The sequence below is a fragment of the Strongylocentrotus purpuratus genome, unplaced genomic scaffold (assembly GCF_000002235.5).
Source record: "Strongylocentrotus purpuratus isolate Spur 01 unplaced genomic scaffold, Spur_5.0 spur5_scaffold_10, whole genome shotgun sequence".
NCBI lineage: Eukaryota > Metazoa > Echinodermata > Echinoidea > Camarodonta > Strongylocentrotidae > Strongylocentrotus > Strongylocentrotus purpuratus.
Genome location: NW_022145595.1, coordinates 9536163 through 9553171, shown reverse-complemented (window position 1 = coordinate 9553171; position 17009 = coordinate 9536163). Strand labels below are relative to the sequence as shown.

At 35.8% G+C, this 17009-nt stretch overlaps 2 protein-coding genes across 2 annotated transcripts in view; one reads left to right on the top strand and one right to left on the bottom strand.

Moving 5' to 3' along the window:
- Nucleotides 1-207: 207 nt before the first annotated feature.
- LOC115921657 lies at nucleotides 208-2397 on the bottom strand. Its single transcript, XM_030979415.1, has 3 exons — nucleotides 2233-2397; nucleotides 1346-1411; nucleotides 208-472 (listed from the first exon to the last, which is right to left on the bottom strand). The coding sequence occupies exons 1-3, from the start codon at nucleotides 2375-2377 to the stop codon at nucleotides 366-368; spliced, it is 318 nt and encodes a 105-aa protein (XP_030835275.1). The 5' UTR covers nucleotides 2378-2397; the 3' UTR covers nucleotides 208-365.
- A 6712-nt stretch (nucleotides 2398-9109) lies between these two features.
- LOC583788 (MOB kinase activator 1A) overlaps nucleotides 9110-17009 on the top strand; it is a 38333-nt gene continuing 30433 nt past the window's right edge. The window contains exon 1 of the mRNA XM_783682.5: nucleotides 9110-9318. Within this exon, the coding sequence (XP_788775.2) occupies nucleotides 9125-9318 (194 nt within the window). The 5' untranslated portion in view covers nucleotides 9110-9124. The remainder of the gene's footprint in view (nucleotides 9319-17009) is intronic.

Sequence of the window (17009 nt, the reverse complement as noted above, 5' to 3'; positions counted from 1 at the left end):
GCAAACATTCTTTGCATAATTTCTGGCACAGTTAAATTATGCCTTTCTTCACCCCATAAAAGGAAAGGCAATGACCTTCTATCATCTCAAGGATATCCTCAATGTCATTGTCAATGACATATATGACAAGTTATTTCTCCGCGCAATTCAAATTAAGCACTGGTGGCAGGTTACTCTTTTATCTCATCAAAGCGACAAACTTTCTTCTTTGCATTCCCCTCCCCCACCTGCACAATTCAGTACCTCCCCTCTCCCTACATGAGAAAGGGCAACAACCTTCACCTCTAGAACACCTTGAATGACACCATGAATGACATTGTCAATGACGTCCTCAATGACATTCTCACTGACATCACAGAAGGTGCTCATTTCTCTAGACCGATCAGCTCCTCTGGTCTCTTGTACTTCCAGTCTGTCTCCGTCAGCCAAACCATCTTCTTACGAAGGTCATTCAGTCTCTGCTCGTGGATCTCTGTAAATACAAAATATGGTAAGGAAAACAGGTTAATAATACATGTTAAATCTTTCTTAAAGCCTATCTACACTAGTTTGGCCAGGAAGGATTAGACCTCCCTGTGTGGTCACTGGCAGGTGGTTATCTCATCAAATCAGCTGTCACTTGACATAAGAAAAGGGGACCGTTGGGGACCAACAGGTACCACTTAGGCATTGTTGGCTACAATGTATATAGAGGGCGCAAGTAGTGCAGTCCCACTTTAAAGGCAGGGTATTTCAATAACATCACTACCACTGCTGTAGCAGTGAAGGCCTACATAGAGCGATTTGTACCCCAATTACCAATCACAGGCACATCATCAGTTGGTGATGCATTGTGGGACATGGATGTCGACACATTGGGCCATTGTGAGCAGACGATGGCAGTGTACATACATTGAAAGTAGTGTCAGTAGAATACCCTCTCTTTTATATCAATCTGTCTCCTTAATTCTTGTACTTAATCTAGGAATGTAAGTTTAGTTATTATTGTTTTTTTATAGTTTTTTTTTTACAGAACCAATGAAAAGTGACTGTCACTCTTGATGAAAATAAAGGTTCTACTTAAAGGTACATGTACAGTGTAGTCACGATTTCTAGTCTTTGACTGAAAAATTAAAGATTATAGCATCATACCAAATATACACTGTTCACTACGGCAAATACCCACAAATAATACTTACAAAGCAATTCAGTTTGCAACTACAAGATATCTGAGCACTTAATAGAGCAAGATTTTAGAAAATTTAAACCAGTTGTCTAGAAAATAAAACAGAATACCAACTCTGGTGTACATTTGAGCTTTATCAAACATTTAAAGGTCTACTTTCATCAGAGTGGCAAGACTCACCTTTCTGTAGATTTTTCACACAGTTCTCTGTCAGCTGCTCAACTTCCATTTTATCCAACTGTAGATCTGGAAATAGAATTAATAAAGTGTGAGTATGTTGCTGGTGACTTATTGTTGGGTAGTTTTTACTTCCATTTCAATTAGGCCAAATAACAAAAATAATGTGTTTCTCGTCCGGACTTTAAAAAAAGGAGGAGGCAGGGCATTTCTATTTATGAAGGGGTGACCAAAGTTCGCGGACGTTTTAGAACACATTACAAAATGTGATATTCGATCTATGATTTCTCATATTCTAGACACATTTATTTATTTCAATTATTACCAAATGGACAGCAAAGTTTTTTGCTACAGATCGGTTCAACTAAAAAAAATTATCGTGGAAGGTTTTCGGAGATATCGCGATCTAAAATCGAGCAAATCGAGGATCCAACAAGAATACCGACACAGCTGACCCGACACAGCATCACAATCATATCTATGGCATGCGTATCTTTCTTGCTCCCTCTACGAGACGACTCCACCCAACAACCCCCCTCCTCTCTCATGCTCATACCCCTCCCCTCTCTCTCCTCTCTTTCATCACCCGTTTCTTTTTTTCTTTTTTTCCTTTTCTCATTTTTTTGTTTTCCTTTCTTTCCTCTCTTTCCTTCTTTTTCTTTTTTCCATTTTTTTCTTCTCTTCTCTTCTCTTCTCTTTCCTCTCTTTTTTTTCCCTCTCATTTTCCCCTCCTCCCTCTTTTCTCATTTTTTCCGACGGCAGCGCAATTTTACCGACGCCCCTGTATGTATAGACACTTGCATGCATAAACAGAAGTGCATGGGACTATTACAAATTTCAAGGCCGAAAAAAATGGCTTTATCTTCAAAGAAGAAAGTTTAATGACTCACCTGCAGACTGGGTATCTTCAATGGCAGCCGGTGATCGAAATAGAGCTTTTCTTGGGCTTGACGTAGCCATCCAGGGCCTTCCTGAACCAGGATTACTTGGTGGGGTTGAGGGACGGTTGAACGAAGCCATTCTATATGGTTGCATTTCTACTTCCGGTTCCACTGGCGCACGTACGCGCGCGCAACTGAAATGATCAACTGGTATCAGTCCTAAATGAACCTCGCAAACATGGCATCCGCAATACATGGGTATTACTATTACGGATTTTTATTGTTAATTAAAATAGCTGAGAGATGTTGTAAATGTATATAATTTTGTTAGGAATGAAAAAGGGAGAAAATTATAGAAAGTATATAATTATTATTAATAAAGAGAGAGAAAGAGGAGAAGAAAAAAATTAAGTAATTGGCAACAATAGTCAAGTATGACTGATTGTTCTTAAATTATAACGAAATAAGAGGAAGGAACGTGGTATTGTATTTTTTCCTTCTGCTCTCCTTCTCAGTAATTTTTTTCTCCCTTATTTGATTCGTAATCACGCAATATAAGAATGATATAACGGTGAACCATTTGAGCTGAGACCAAAAAGATAAGCGGTACCTTACAATCTTTTGCAGAAAAAAGGGTTTCTTTCTAGTTTGTAATTTAGGGGGCATTTTTGTTGTTGTTATGCTTAGGGTGTGTGGCAGCCCATCAGTAAACTTTTCAGTCGTGACATTTGATTCCTAAACTCTTTTGCTACAGATATTTGTTGATTATTGTGTGCTCCCGATCAAAAGTACTACTTTGAAAATATTGACCCCCCCCCCCCCCCTTGATGCCTTTCTGGCTTGCACCGTCTTAAATATAACACGCATACACGCACACTCTCTCCTTTTTTAATTTTTTTTAAAAACAATTTTGTTTTATTTCTCCAGATGTGTAATACAAACCATGACATACAATTGAATAAAAATAAACGTGTTCAATATTGATGCTTTTACATAAACATAATTAAACACAAACTTATTTGCAGTATAATATAACTTAGCAACAAAGTAAACGTATAAGTACCTAAACATAATATGTCAATTGTAAATGTTATTTACTTATATATTACAAAAAAAAACAAATCTGGAGGTAATTTTACTGAAACAATCCTGCCCCCTCCCTGCCCCCTCCATCACACAGACATACTCACCCTCTATCACACAAACATACTCACCCACTCACACACATACTCCCCCACCCACCCACCCACCCCCCCCCCCCCCACACACACACAGTACTCACTCAGTGGATGTCTGCCAACATTCTCAACTCAAGAAAAATATACTAAATAAATTATCCAGGCCGCAAAATCGAGTTACGCTTTTAACAGGCTCACGGTGGAGAAGAAAGCAAATCTTAATTAATCTTAAGCTGCTCCCACTTTAAGAAATGTGATCCTAGCTTTCCCATTTTAATTGCTATTTTCTTTTCCTCATCCCTATACTTAAAAATGTTTTTTTTCATCTTTTCTAAAGTTAGTACTCGCCCCCCCCCCCCCCCCGATCTTGACATAAATGTAACATACTTCACCATGAAAATGATAGTATTACACATTTTTATTCTATATGAACTACCTACCAACCCAACAAATATATCTCGCCATTCTAAATCTTTAATTTCATCTAACTCAAAAAGTTGTATTAAAGCCTGCCATAACCTTTGAACGCTCCCACAAGATAAAAATAAATGTTTGTATGTTTCTATTTCCTGCTTACAAAACGAACATAAATTATCACCAACAAAACCAAATCTATGAAGATGCTCATTAGTGTATATGGCTCCATGCAATAATTTAAATTGAAATTCACGTTGTTTTCTAATGAGTATAGTAATTCTTGGTCTAACAAATATTTCTTTTAATTCTTTATCTATAAAATCATAATCATTTTGCCCATCCCTTACCTGCAAATCATACGTTCGTTGCAGTGCTTTGATAAAATAATCATAGATTGTTCTTGAACCCACATCCACAAACTGTATTTTTTTACTAGAAATATGGAAATAAGTGTTAAAGCTTATCAAATCAACCTCGAGGAATTCTATTAACCCTGAATCATCCTTCCATAACCTGGGTATCGCATCATAAATATCAATAATCATAAGCAAATTATTACCTTTCATACCGAGGTTCATAAAATATTTAACAGGCTTAACATGACCTTTCTCAACCAAATGATTCAGTTGAACAATCCCTCTTTCAAACATGTATCTATCAAATATACTTTTCCCATTTATACATATATTCTGATTATTAAAAATAATTGGATTAATATAACCCTCCAAATATCTTAAATTACTTGTCTCTTGCCATGCTTGCAACATTTCCATATAGTATGGTGGAATATCTAAAACGAGTTTAATCTTGTTTAAATCATAATCACATAAAAAAATAAATCTACCACCCACAAACTGTAAGCAATGATCAAAAAACAATTTCCATCCCAAACTTTTCTCTCCATATAAAAGACGTTTTATCCACATTATGCGCTGTATTTTAACGGACATTTCAAAATTAATCATTCTTAATCCTCCAAAGTCATAATCCTGATACATTATTGCCCGTTTAATTCTATCTTTCCCCCTCCATATGAATTCAAATGAAATTTTTGCAACTTCTTTATATACCCAATGAGGGACAATAACGAGAGATGAAATATAATTTAATTTTGAAAGCGCGTAAGTTTTTAGCAAATGTATTTTACCCATAATAGTTAAATCTCTTTGTTTCCACCATACAAGCAATTTTTTAATTTTACTTAGAATTTCTTTATAATTCAAATCATCTTTTAATCTTCGATCTAATGAATAACTAACCCCTAAAATATGTATTTCCTTAACCAAATTTCCAAATAAAGGCCCATCAGGTTTGTTCTCATCCTCACCCATCCACATAAAATGTGTCTTTGTTTTATTCACTTTAAGACCACTAATTTTTTCAAATGATTCAAAAATATATTGCAACCTTCTAACCGAATCAATATCCTTCAAAAATATTGTCATATCATCTGCATATAACACTTGCCTAATTTCAGATTTTCCAAATGTAATCCCTTTAATACCGTTGTCCCTCCTTACTGCATGCGCCAAAATTTCGATGGCAACCAAAAACAAATATGGCGATAATGGATCCCCTTGCCTTACTCCCCTTTCTATTTCAAAATACCCCGTGGAGTGACCACCGTTCATAACACAACTACTTATCCCTTTATACAATAATTTTACCCAAGAGCAAAATGAATCTCCAAAACCGAACAATTTCAATATTTGAAATAAATATCTATGAGATACAGAGTCGAAAGCTTTCTCAAAATCCACTGCACACAAAAACCCTTTCCCTTGTTCCCCATAATGCATAGAATAAAATAACATGTCATCTATCAATCGTACAGCTTCCCCAATATTTCTATCTTTTATATATCCAACTTGATCATGATGAATTATTTCATTTAAAACTTCTTTCATTCTTTTTGCTAGAACTTTAGATACAATTTTATAATCTACATTCAAAAGCGTGATGGGTCGATAATTTTTTATATGGAGAGTATCTTTCGCTTCCTTCTCAATTAAGGTAATTACCCCTTGTTTTTGAGATGCCGTTAATTCCTCCCTTTCGTATGTTTCATTCAATACTTCTACTAACAAATCACCCAAAGCTGGCCAAAAAGTATAATAAAATTCAACTGTTAACCCATCATTTCCCGGGGTTTTATTCAATTTCATTTCTTTTAAAACTTTCAAGCATTCATCTTTAGTTAATTTACCTTCACAGATTTCCCTATTGTCTTCATTTAACTTTGAAATATCATTAAAAAAGAAAGGGTCGTTTTGATTTATATCAGCCCTTAAAGAATATAAATCTTTATAAAATAGTTTAATTTCCTTTAAAATTTCCTCCTTATCTCTAGTAGTTTCCCCATTTTCTTTGTACACCTCCCTAATTACACTTTTCCTTTTATTCGATTTTAACAACTGTTCAAAATATTGCGTATTGTTTTCTCCATCTTCAAACCAAGGTGCACTTGATCTTATTTTAATGCCCTGTCGAGAAAAATCATACAATTTATTTAGTTTATCCCTTTTCTCCTCAATACAATCAACAATATATTTAGTGGGTCCCACTACCAGTTCGCCTTCTAAATCCTTGATTTGTTTCTCTAACAGTTCTATTTCAACCCTCCTTGCTTTTGCCTTTTTCCGCGAGTATGTTATAATAAATTCTCTCATTTTCATCTTTAAAAAATCCCAAAATACTAATTTATTCAAAATCTGTAATGACCATTCAGCTTTTAATTCCTGTATTTCCTTATTCATCTCTTCAACAAAATCTTTATCCATACATAAACTACTGTTAAATTTCCAATATGATTTCCCCAAAACAAACTTATCAACCAGATCATTAAATTCTAGCCTAACGCCAGAATGATCTGGCGTAATAGATGTCAAAATCTCACACGTACCCACCAATTTTTCAACACTACAAGGTATAAACCAATAATCTAAACGGCTTTGCACCACCGGCCAATTTTGTCGAAAAGTAAATTGCTTTACATTCGGATTTTTTTCCCTCCATATATCTTCTAAATCGTATTTATTTAAAAATTCCTTAATCAAATCAATAACCCGAGATTTCACCGGTGTTTTTGACCCCACATAATCTAATTTTCCATCCAATATACTATTGAAATCACCTCCTAATAAAACTAAATAGTCCCGATCACACTGATCAAAAATACTTTCATCTAACTTCTTCAAAAATTCAATTTGTAAAGTTTCTTTATCTCTCGTTGGAAAATAAACATTAACCAATAGCATTTTAACCCTTTGTATTTCACCTTTAAAAATAATGTATCTCCCCTCTTCATCTACTTTAATTTTTTTTTCTTCAAAATCTAAATGATTAGAAAATAAAATAAGAACCCCTCTACTATGGTTTGACCCATGACTAAAAAACATTGGCCCTCCCCAATCTTGTTTCCACCGCTCTTCTATCTCTACTGTACTATATGTTTCTTGTAAGAAAATTATACTATTCTTTTTAGTTTTGCACCATTCAAAAATATTCACTCTTTTTAACCTATCTCTTATTCCTCTAACATTTAATGTCATGAAAGATAATTTCACTGCCATGTTATTTTATGTGTAATTGTATCCAAAACCTTACATCGATAAACTCCAAAGAAACTTCCACATAATCTATTTCCACCGCAGACACACACACACACAAACAAAAGAGACCTCAGGCCATTTGATGGTAACAGTTAAATTTGACTGATTGCCATATAACACTTAATACAAGAGTGGAAAAATGTTTCATTCTCTTTCCCATTCCTGTTGAGCCCCCCCCCCCCCCCCATCGGTACCTACGATTTAAAGAATACAACATTTTGCCTATGCCCGCCCCCCCCCCATTACTCTTTCCCATTCCTGTTGACCCCCCCCCCATCGGTGCCTACTAAGAATACAACATTTTGCCTATGCCCGCCTCCCCCATTACTCTTTCCCATTGCTGTTGAGCCCCCCCCCCCCCCCCTCATCGGTGCCTATTAAGAATACAACATTTTTCCTATACCCCCCCCCCATTACTATTTCCCATTCCTGTTGAGCCCCCACCCCCCTCATCGGTGCCTACTAAGGATACAACATTTTGCCTATGCCCGCCCCCCCCCCATTACTCTTTCCCATTCCTGTTGACCCCCCCCCCCCATCGGTGCCTACTAAGAATACAACATTTTGCCTATGCCCGCCCCCCCCCCCCCCCATTACTCTTTCCCATTCCTGTTGAGCCCCCCCCCCCGCATCGGTGCCTACTAAGAATTTAACATTTTGCTTATGCCCGCCCCCCCCCCCATTACTCTTTCCCATTCCTGCTGAGCCCCCCCCCCCCTCATCGGTGCCTACTAAGAATACAACATTTTGCCTATGCCCGCCTCCCCCCATTACTCTTTCCCATTGCTGTCGGAACCCCCCCCCCCCTCATCGGTATCTACGATTAAAATAATACAACATTTTGCCTATGCCCGCCTCCCCCCCCCCCCCCCATTGTTCACCCCCGTAGTTATGTTTAGGGCGGCTTTAGGGCCTAAATCAGATTAGAATGATCGTCGTTTACTGTAAATTTGTAGCAGCCCAAAGTCAAGCACCGCATAGACCGACCCCTTCCTTGGAATAATTTTTTTTTTTTTAATTGTATAAATAATAATAAAGATGAATTGTTGGTGACTGCGAACACAAACTTTGTTATTAAAAAAGTAATAAAAACAAAGAAAGAAAGGAAGCAAGACAGAAAAAAGATAAACAATCGTCATAATAATTATATTAGTGATAATAATGATGGTAACCAAACAAATAATAAAAATAATATTAACGATAATAAAAATAATAGTAATAATTGTAATAAAATAATATTAAAATAATATTACATGTAATAGTATCAATAATAATATATTGACAGATCAGTGGTAATTAAGTAACTGAAATCACAACATTTATATATGGAAAGAAACAAGGGAAAAGGAAAGAAAATGGAAAGCTAAGAAAGAAAGAATACAAAAGTAAAACTGAATGAACAGAAAGCAAGATAATAATAATAATAATAATAATAATAATATGTCTTTTTTACCCAGGGTAGCCTCATCAGTATTCATACTGTTCTCCCTGAGGGCCGGGCCGGGCCCTGTAATAATTATAACAGATAAAGAAAGTAAAGGGAAAATGAGGAAAAGAGAAGAGAAAACATAACAATGTGAATGAAACTGCTTACAGTACAGTAATGGGCGGTAGCTTCAGTCTTCATCGGTCCACTTCAGGTCCAATACCGCGCGTACATTAAGCCTTACGGACGCACATTCCATAATTTATCGGATGATCTCGATTTATAAGTGCGAACTGGCGAGACGTGGATTAGACTCTAAAAAACATCAAAAATCTTTATTGGGAGTGTCAAGTGATGTAGCCGGAGAAAAGTGCCTTCGTTTGGCTTCTTTGGCTAATGAACAAATATTCATCTCTTCTTGTTCTTCAGTACCTATCACAGTGGCAGAGAAAATGAATTTCTTGTAAGTAAACTCTCGTCGATGATGACGTTATTTCGTTGATAAGTGACGGGCGTCTTTGGGCTGACCAGGCTGAACAGGCAAATTGCGCTGCCAGAGCTAAGGCGGAGGCAAGTCCTCCATCGCCGCTAGCGCATAAAGGGAGCGCGGATACATTGACATTGTTCCAGCCTTGGCCTTGTCTCAGATTGACCACTAAATTGATATTCAAATATTTACTAATGTTTTGATGTTTATAATTACTCACATGCTGTATCATAAATTGGCAAGATCAAGGACGGTGACTCATTGTTTTCAGTCAGTGTAATTTTTACAATCTGCACAAGATCATACTACTACTACGCACTTGCTCAGTTGCTGACTTGGTTGGTCGTTTACTTATAAGTTTTTGTTTTACTAGTTTTAGTTTTAATCTTTACTCTTAAACTTAGCTTAAGTTTTAACAAAAAGTTAGAAAAATAGAACTTAAAAGTGGAACCATACTTGACAATTGACACAGATCTATAGTATAGTGTCGGACTCGGAGACAACCATGATGGTTAACTTAGTTTTTGACGTTCAATGATTCCAATCATATTTGCTGAGAATGTTATGCAAAAACAAATGTACGGAATTATCATGGAATATAAGAATCTGCCACTGGGATACTCATTTACTAATGATGTAGTGATTCATTGCTTGTAATGCCTTTGAGGGATTCCGCCTCCCCATAGACTTTAACAATTACACGCAAATGTGTGAAGACACTCGAGCAGGCAGTGGCTTACAGTATTTCATGAGACGGACGTACAAGTGTACTTTTTGATTTTATTGCATATTTATGTGTGCCATTCATTATATCCCATGTGATTGTTTTATGACATTTTATTATTGATAGGCCCTAAGGCAAGGTTGATGTGTAAAGTTATAAACTCAAATTACTCAATAATATTCCTACAAGTAGTTTCCATTCCTGCCTGCAGAAACCTGTACAGAATCTTTATTCAGTCTTCTGATATCGCTCACATTCTGTTACTCAGCTGCATTACATTTTAGAAATAAAATTGGTGACCCGACTCTTAGATTTTGTCTAGATTTATTGAAATACATATAGGATTCAGATAGTGATAGGTCACGAAGGGAAGAAAACACAGGTAGAAAAGGAAAGTTGTCACCTTTTTTTTTTTATTAGCAAATGTATCTGCATTTATTGATAAATCAAATATAAAACATTCAAATAACAATAATAGTATATAATATAATTGGTTTACATAAAGAGTGACAACTTAATACACACAAAATAAAAATGCATAATTAAAAAGCTTGAAAGTATGGGGGTAAGTAAAAAATAATCAAGATAAATGCAGAGGCCAACTATCATGAGCAAGGATGCTTGAGTCGATAGCCGGGAAGAGGGGGGGGGGGGGTACATGGCGCTGTTGGTGTAGGTGAATAGAGAATCACGTATATAGATTTTGTTCAGAAAGTATCTGAATAAAAAATGAAAAGAAATTAAAGAAATTAACATTAATGATCCAGAAAATACACAAAGGCAAAGAAGACGATATGTTGTACCTTTCCCGACTCTTAATCCTTATCTGTATTCAGTCCCCCTCCTGCACAAAGCGTGGAAGCTTAGACGCTTCATTAAATTATTAGAGAAAGAAGACGATTTGTTGTACCGTTCTCGACTCTTAATCTTTAATTTGAACTCAATTTCCCCCTTCCCGCGCGAATCACAGAAGCTTTGACGTTTCATTAAATTATTAGAAAAAAAGAAGACAATTCGGTGTACCGTTCTTGACTCCATTGCCCTTTTTTCTTCCTACGTCCTCTTACTTTTTTTCTTCTCTTTCTCTTTCTCTTTTTTTTTTCGGTCCGGCGTTTTTTTGGGAGCGACCGCCCCCACCGCCCCCCCCCCCCCTGGCTACGCGCCTGCCTTTTGATAGGAGGTATATATTTGAGTGATATGAAAATAAAAAAACAAAAAATAAAAAACGGGGTAGCTCTCTAGGTGTCGAACAAACGATCGACAGAGTCTTCTAATTGCGCAAATTTGATTTATGTTTTTTTAGTGCATGTTATTTCCAGCAATTTAAAAAAAAGGACAATCCAACCTTTATGATAAGTTCAAAGGCAGGAAAATAAGAGAAAAAGAATGAGCGAATGGCGAAAGTTTGAGAAGAAAAAAAATCAGACCAATAATGAAAGGGGAATGAATGTTTGAAATATGAAACTTTTACACATTTCAATATTCTGTTATGCAAGTTATTGGGAAATGTTTTTGGTGTTATTCCGATTTCTGACAAGTTATTTTGCAAATGTAGACCAAATACAAAATTGAGGGAATTTTCTTGTTTGAGTTGTTTCTTTTTGTACTAGATCAAAATAGTGAAATGGTTTTAGTGAGGGAAATAGAAACACAGCATGGTTTTGCTGTGGGAAAAAGTTTTAGTAATTATAGAGCTCTGGGAAACTACAGGTGTAAATGCTAAAAAAGGATCTAAATCAAAACATTAAAATAATATTAAAAACCACTGTGAGAATATCACACTTTTACAATTTAGCAAAAGCAAACAGAGCTCTTTTGAACAAAAAGGTATTTTGTTACACTAAATGCCTTTGCTTAGAAGATTGCCACTGTGTAAATGGGACCCTGCTGAGAACATTTCTTCCCTATTCTAACATACATGTAAGATGCATTTACACTGCAAGCAAAATCATTGATTTTCTCACATTCCAGTGTTTCGTCAACACAACTAAAAAAAAAAATTGAATCATCCACCTCTGGACTCTTGAGTGTTTTTTTTTAAATGCCTGCTGAAATTTAAAAAAAAATTGTGAAAAGTGAAACAATCTGGTACGATGCTTGTTTTTTGTGATGTGTCTCTCCTTGCTTCTGTGTGATGGCACGCAGAGTAGCGACACGTCAGACATGTGCACTACTCACCGAAAAATCAATATGAACTTACACCAATGTTTTTTTATGGGTTTTTCTAGTAGTATAAATGGCAGTTCAAAATATTGTTGATTTTTTCAAAATGGTGTTTGAGATGTGTAAATGGGCCTGTAGACTACTTTTATGTGTGAACACATCTCATGGGGTGTCGTCATGTAGCTATCTATGTAGGTCAACCAACTGAAATCCGATGATCGATTCAGCTCTTCATCACTGTCTAGTGGTTAGAAGAGTTTGCTATACTTGTCTTCATGAGTCATGCCCAGACTTCGTCATGAACTGAAAGAACAATCATGTGTTTGTTATGCCTCCGCCACCGAAGGTGGTGCCGGAGGCATCATGTTTTCGGGTTGTCCGTCCGTACGTCCGTACGTCCGTCCGTACGTCCGTCCCGTTTGACCGTTATCACAATATCTCAAGAACCATTTAAGATTTAAACTTAAGACTCGGGAATAGTATTTATCACCATAGGAAGACGATCTGATTAGATTTTGGAGTACGTAGGTCAAAGGTCACAGGTCACAGAGGTCAACTTATGAAATTCCTTGTATTGAGTTTGTTAGCGCGATATCTCAAGAACCATTTGAGATTTAAACTTCAAACTTAAGGATAGTATGTATCACCATAGGAAGACGATCTGAATAGTTTTTGGAGCACGTAGGTCAAAGGTCAAGGGTCATAGAGGTCAACTTATGAAATTCCATACATTGAGATTGTTATCATGATATCTCAAGAACCACTGGAGATTTAAACTTCAAACTTTGATAGTGTGTATCACTATAGGAAAACAATCTGATTACGTTTTGGAGCACGTAGGTCAAAGGTCAAGGGTCATAGAGGTCAACTTATGAAATTCCATACATTGAGATTGTTATCATGATATCTCAAATCACTGGAGATGTAAAAACTTCAAACTTAAGGATAGTATGTATCACCATAGGAAGACGATCTGATTAGATTTTGGAGCACGTAGGTCAAAGGTCAAGGGTCACAGAGGTCAACTTATGAAATTCCATACATTGAGATTGTTATCATAATATCTCAAGAACCACTGGAGATTTAAACTTCAAACTTAATGATAGTGTGTATCACCATAGGAAGACAATCTGATTAGATTTTGGAGCACGTAGGTCAAAGGTCAAGGGTCACAGAGGTCAACTTATGAAATTCCATACATTGAGATCGTTATCGCGATATCTCAAGAACCACTGGAGAATTTTCACTTCAAACTTAATGATAGTATGTATCACCATATCATAATATCTCAAGAACCACTGGAGATTTAAACTTCAAACTTAATGATAGTGTGTATCACCATAGGAAGACAATCTGAATAGATTTTGGAGCACGTAGGTCAAAGGTCAAGGGTCACAGAGGTCAACTTATGAAATTCCATACATTGAGATTGTTATCATGATATCTCAAGAACCACTGGAGATTTAAACTCCAAACTTGTTTAAATTGCTCTATGGCGGAGGCATCATTTTCGACTGCGCGCAGTCAAAATTCCATCTAGTTTGAGTATGAGAACAGTATGAATAGATTGGATGCTTCATTTAAAGCAACATGTTTCTAGTAAACCAGTGGAGAAAAACAAATCAAGTGGAAAGAAAGTAAGAAACTCCCATGATTAGTGAGGGATTTAGCTCTATCAAGTTCTAAAAGAGCTCAACTTGAGAGGCAAAAAAAGAAATATACATCTTCTTTTGAAGGTGCATTTTGGCATTGTAATTTTTCCAAGAGCATATTTTCTGAAAGATCCCCTACCCATTTACCCCCCAAAAGTATTTTTACACTGTAGTAAACATCTTATAATTATAGCCTATGGTACTCAATGCCGACATTGATTTTAGGAGCAGTCTTCTATTGTTATGAAATCAATCAGCATTCATATAAAAGAAAGGAACGTAAAGGATCGTATTCGTGGGTAGTCTTCTACATTGAAAAGAAAAAGAAAGTGACGTTTTCTGTTTGACATTCCATTTAGACATGATGTGGTTTGACCACTTTTCATTCTGAATCATGGGCTGAGATTATATCCATGTTCACACTTGCACTTAAAATTGTAGGTAGGCCTACCGATGGGGGGGGGGGGGGGATAGGAAAGTGTAATGATCACTTTCTTTCCTCATTTGATTGTTACCAACTTTAAGTTTGGGAACCTCATATTTATAAACAACGATGCACCATTCACAAGTACATTTGCAAGGTCCCTAACTACAAGATAACTTCAAAGTTTAAACTAGTATGACCTAAACAAGGGAGATGGGAAGGCCCTGTCTAAACTTACCGGTGCATGTAAAGTTAAAAGACTGTTGTGTGAATCTAATGTAAAAAAAAATGTATGTAAAGAAATTGCCTCCTGTTGAATTTGTTTGGCATCAACATTGCCCTCCACATTTTTATGATGTTTTTAATGATACTGTATTAAAGCAAACATTCTTATAAGATATGTCAAAGCCTCACTGAGTCACAGGTGTCTCTTACCACCAGATTATGTAATCATTGTTTGACTGAGTTTGTCCTAGTTCATAAAAATGTTGCATAATGATACTGTACACCTCATACTGTTTGTTGTAACATGGACCTGTCACCTTTGTACATACATGTACAAGCTGAATGTGTACCAAAAAAAATGTACTTGTAGGTCCTTTATGGTAACTAAAGATAAGGCCTATTTGTATAGTAGAGCTTTATTGTCCTAATTGATCATTTGCATATCAATAAGAGAAAGATAGTGCTGGTAAATGTGATAATACAGTATGCTGTTGATAACATGAAGGGAACTCACTTCTTGTTTTTTTTTAAGTCGTTTATGAACTGTTCATTTTCAATGTTATGAATGTTCACTTATTGTATTAACAAACATATCACAATTATTTAGATTGATTGTGACAGTTACATCCCTCCCTTAATTTAAATAAGAAATGAAATACATGTACATGTACATGTAGTTTTCAGAATACCATCTCGTACAAACAAATCATATACATGTCCAGTACGCTGTACCCAAATAGGCCTACATGTAATGTACATACAAGTACATGACTGAGCTGTAATTTTGTTCATCACATAGCCCACTGAGGCATTCTAAATTTTGGTTTCATGATTGAATCATGGACCTAGTAGTTCATGTATTTCAAAGAAGTTGTTTACGCTTTGAAATTCTAGCCTGGTAAGGAGGTTGTTGACACAGGGTCATGAGTTTGTTAGCAGAGTTGACTCAGTTCTTTCTTCACAACTATTTTTGCTGTAGGACCTGTTAAGTGTTATTGAGATGGGCAGTGCCAACAAGGTTTATTAAAGGGGAAGTCCACCCTGAAATTAAGTTAGTTTTAATAGGAGTAGAAAAATGAGAGAAACAAGTCAGTGAAAGTTTGAGCAAATTCCGATTAAAAATAAGGAAGTTAGGATTTTTGAAGTTGTGATCAATCAAACACAAATTGGCAACTCTATGACGTATCATGCGAGCTCAACTTCCATTTGCTCAGTACTAAAAAAAATCTAAAATTTTCATTTTCCCTCAAGAAAAATTTCAACCATACATGCACCCTAAATATAATAATTGCAAATATGTTTCTATACTCCCCCTGCAAGGAACAAATATATATTCCGTCATCAATAACGAAGAAAACATGATTTTATGGAATATTATGCACAAAGCAAATGAAGGAGAGCTCGTATAATAAGTCACAGAGTTGCCAATTTGTATTTGATTGATCACAACTTCAATAATTCATAACTTTCTTATTTTCATTCAGAATTTGCTCAAACTTTCACTCACCTGATTTTCTTATTATTCTGCCGCTATCGAAACAAACTTATTTTGGGGGTGGACTTTCCCTTTAACTGTTTTAGGTGCAAATTTTTAACAAGGTTTTGGACTCATACCCAATAATAGGAAATATATTGTTGGTTTGAAATTTATATCAGAATGTGCAAGTGAAAATAAAATGTTTTGAAATACTGTTAAATAGAATTTTAAATAAATAGGATGACAGATTTTCTCCCAGTCGCCTGAAAAAAAAATTGATCAGAGGCTTAGGCCTGCATGTTTTTACTTTGAATAGAGTTGGAGAAGAACACTGTGAATGCAAACTGTAATACAGGTTTTTTTTTTGTCCTGTATTATTTATGCTATTAATGTAGGCATCCAAATATATCAAAATTGTATAAAATCACTATCCACCCAATTTTCAAAATTTCCCCAAAACTTTGTATTACCTTTAAAAGTAATCACACGGTTTTAGAAGTATATCGTCTAGACCATGAATGTTAGTCATGCTGTATTGAAAACACATAGCTTATAAATATTTGTATCTACTTGGTATAGTCTTTTGAAGCAATAATGATTTCATTATACAGCGCATCTTTTAATCTGCAAATGGCGTACAAGGTACAAGGTACATGCATAGAGAAAATCTTCTAATTTTCCTGGTACCAGTGAAAAAATAGACTATGACCTGAGTATGACGTGCATCCTTAACTCTTGAAATAGCAAGAGAAGATGGAAAATCCAATCACATCCAATCCAATCCAATCCAATCCAGGAGTTTATAAAGCGCCAATATCTAGTTGCCTAATCAAAGGCGCTGATGAGACTGAAATCCAATCCAATCCAAAAGATATTTGATATAGCGCCTTTTCCTTGCAGTTACAAAGCGCTGCACACACGCTCCACAATGTTTGGGCCACTTAAAAACAAAAGTTAGACACTACTCAGAGATCAGTAAAGTATATTTAGGCTACCAAAACT

Bases quoted from the DNA above. Each gene is read 5' to 3' on its own strand.
- LOC115921657 (XM_030979415.1), bottom strand. From the start codon at position 2,377: ATGCAACCATATAGAATGGCTTCGTTCAACCGTCCCTCAACCCCACCA. The intron at 1,412-2,232 runs GTGAGTCATTAA...TTCTATTTCCAG, and splicing joins TGAAGATACCCAGTCTGCAG to ATCTACAGTTGGATAAAATG. The intron at 473-1,345 runs GTGAGTCTTGCC...TTGTATTTACAG, and splicing joins TGTGAAAAATCTACAGAAAG to AGATCCACGAGCAGAGACTG.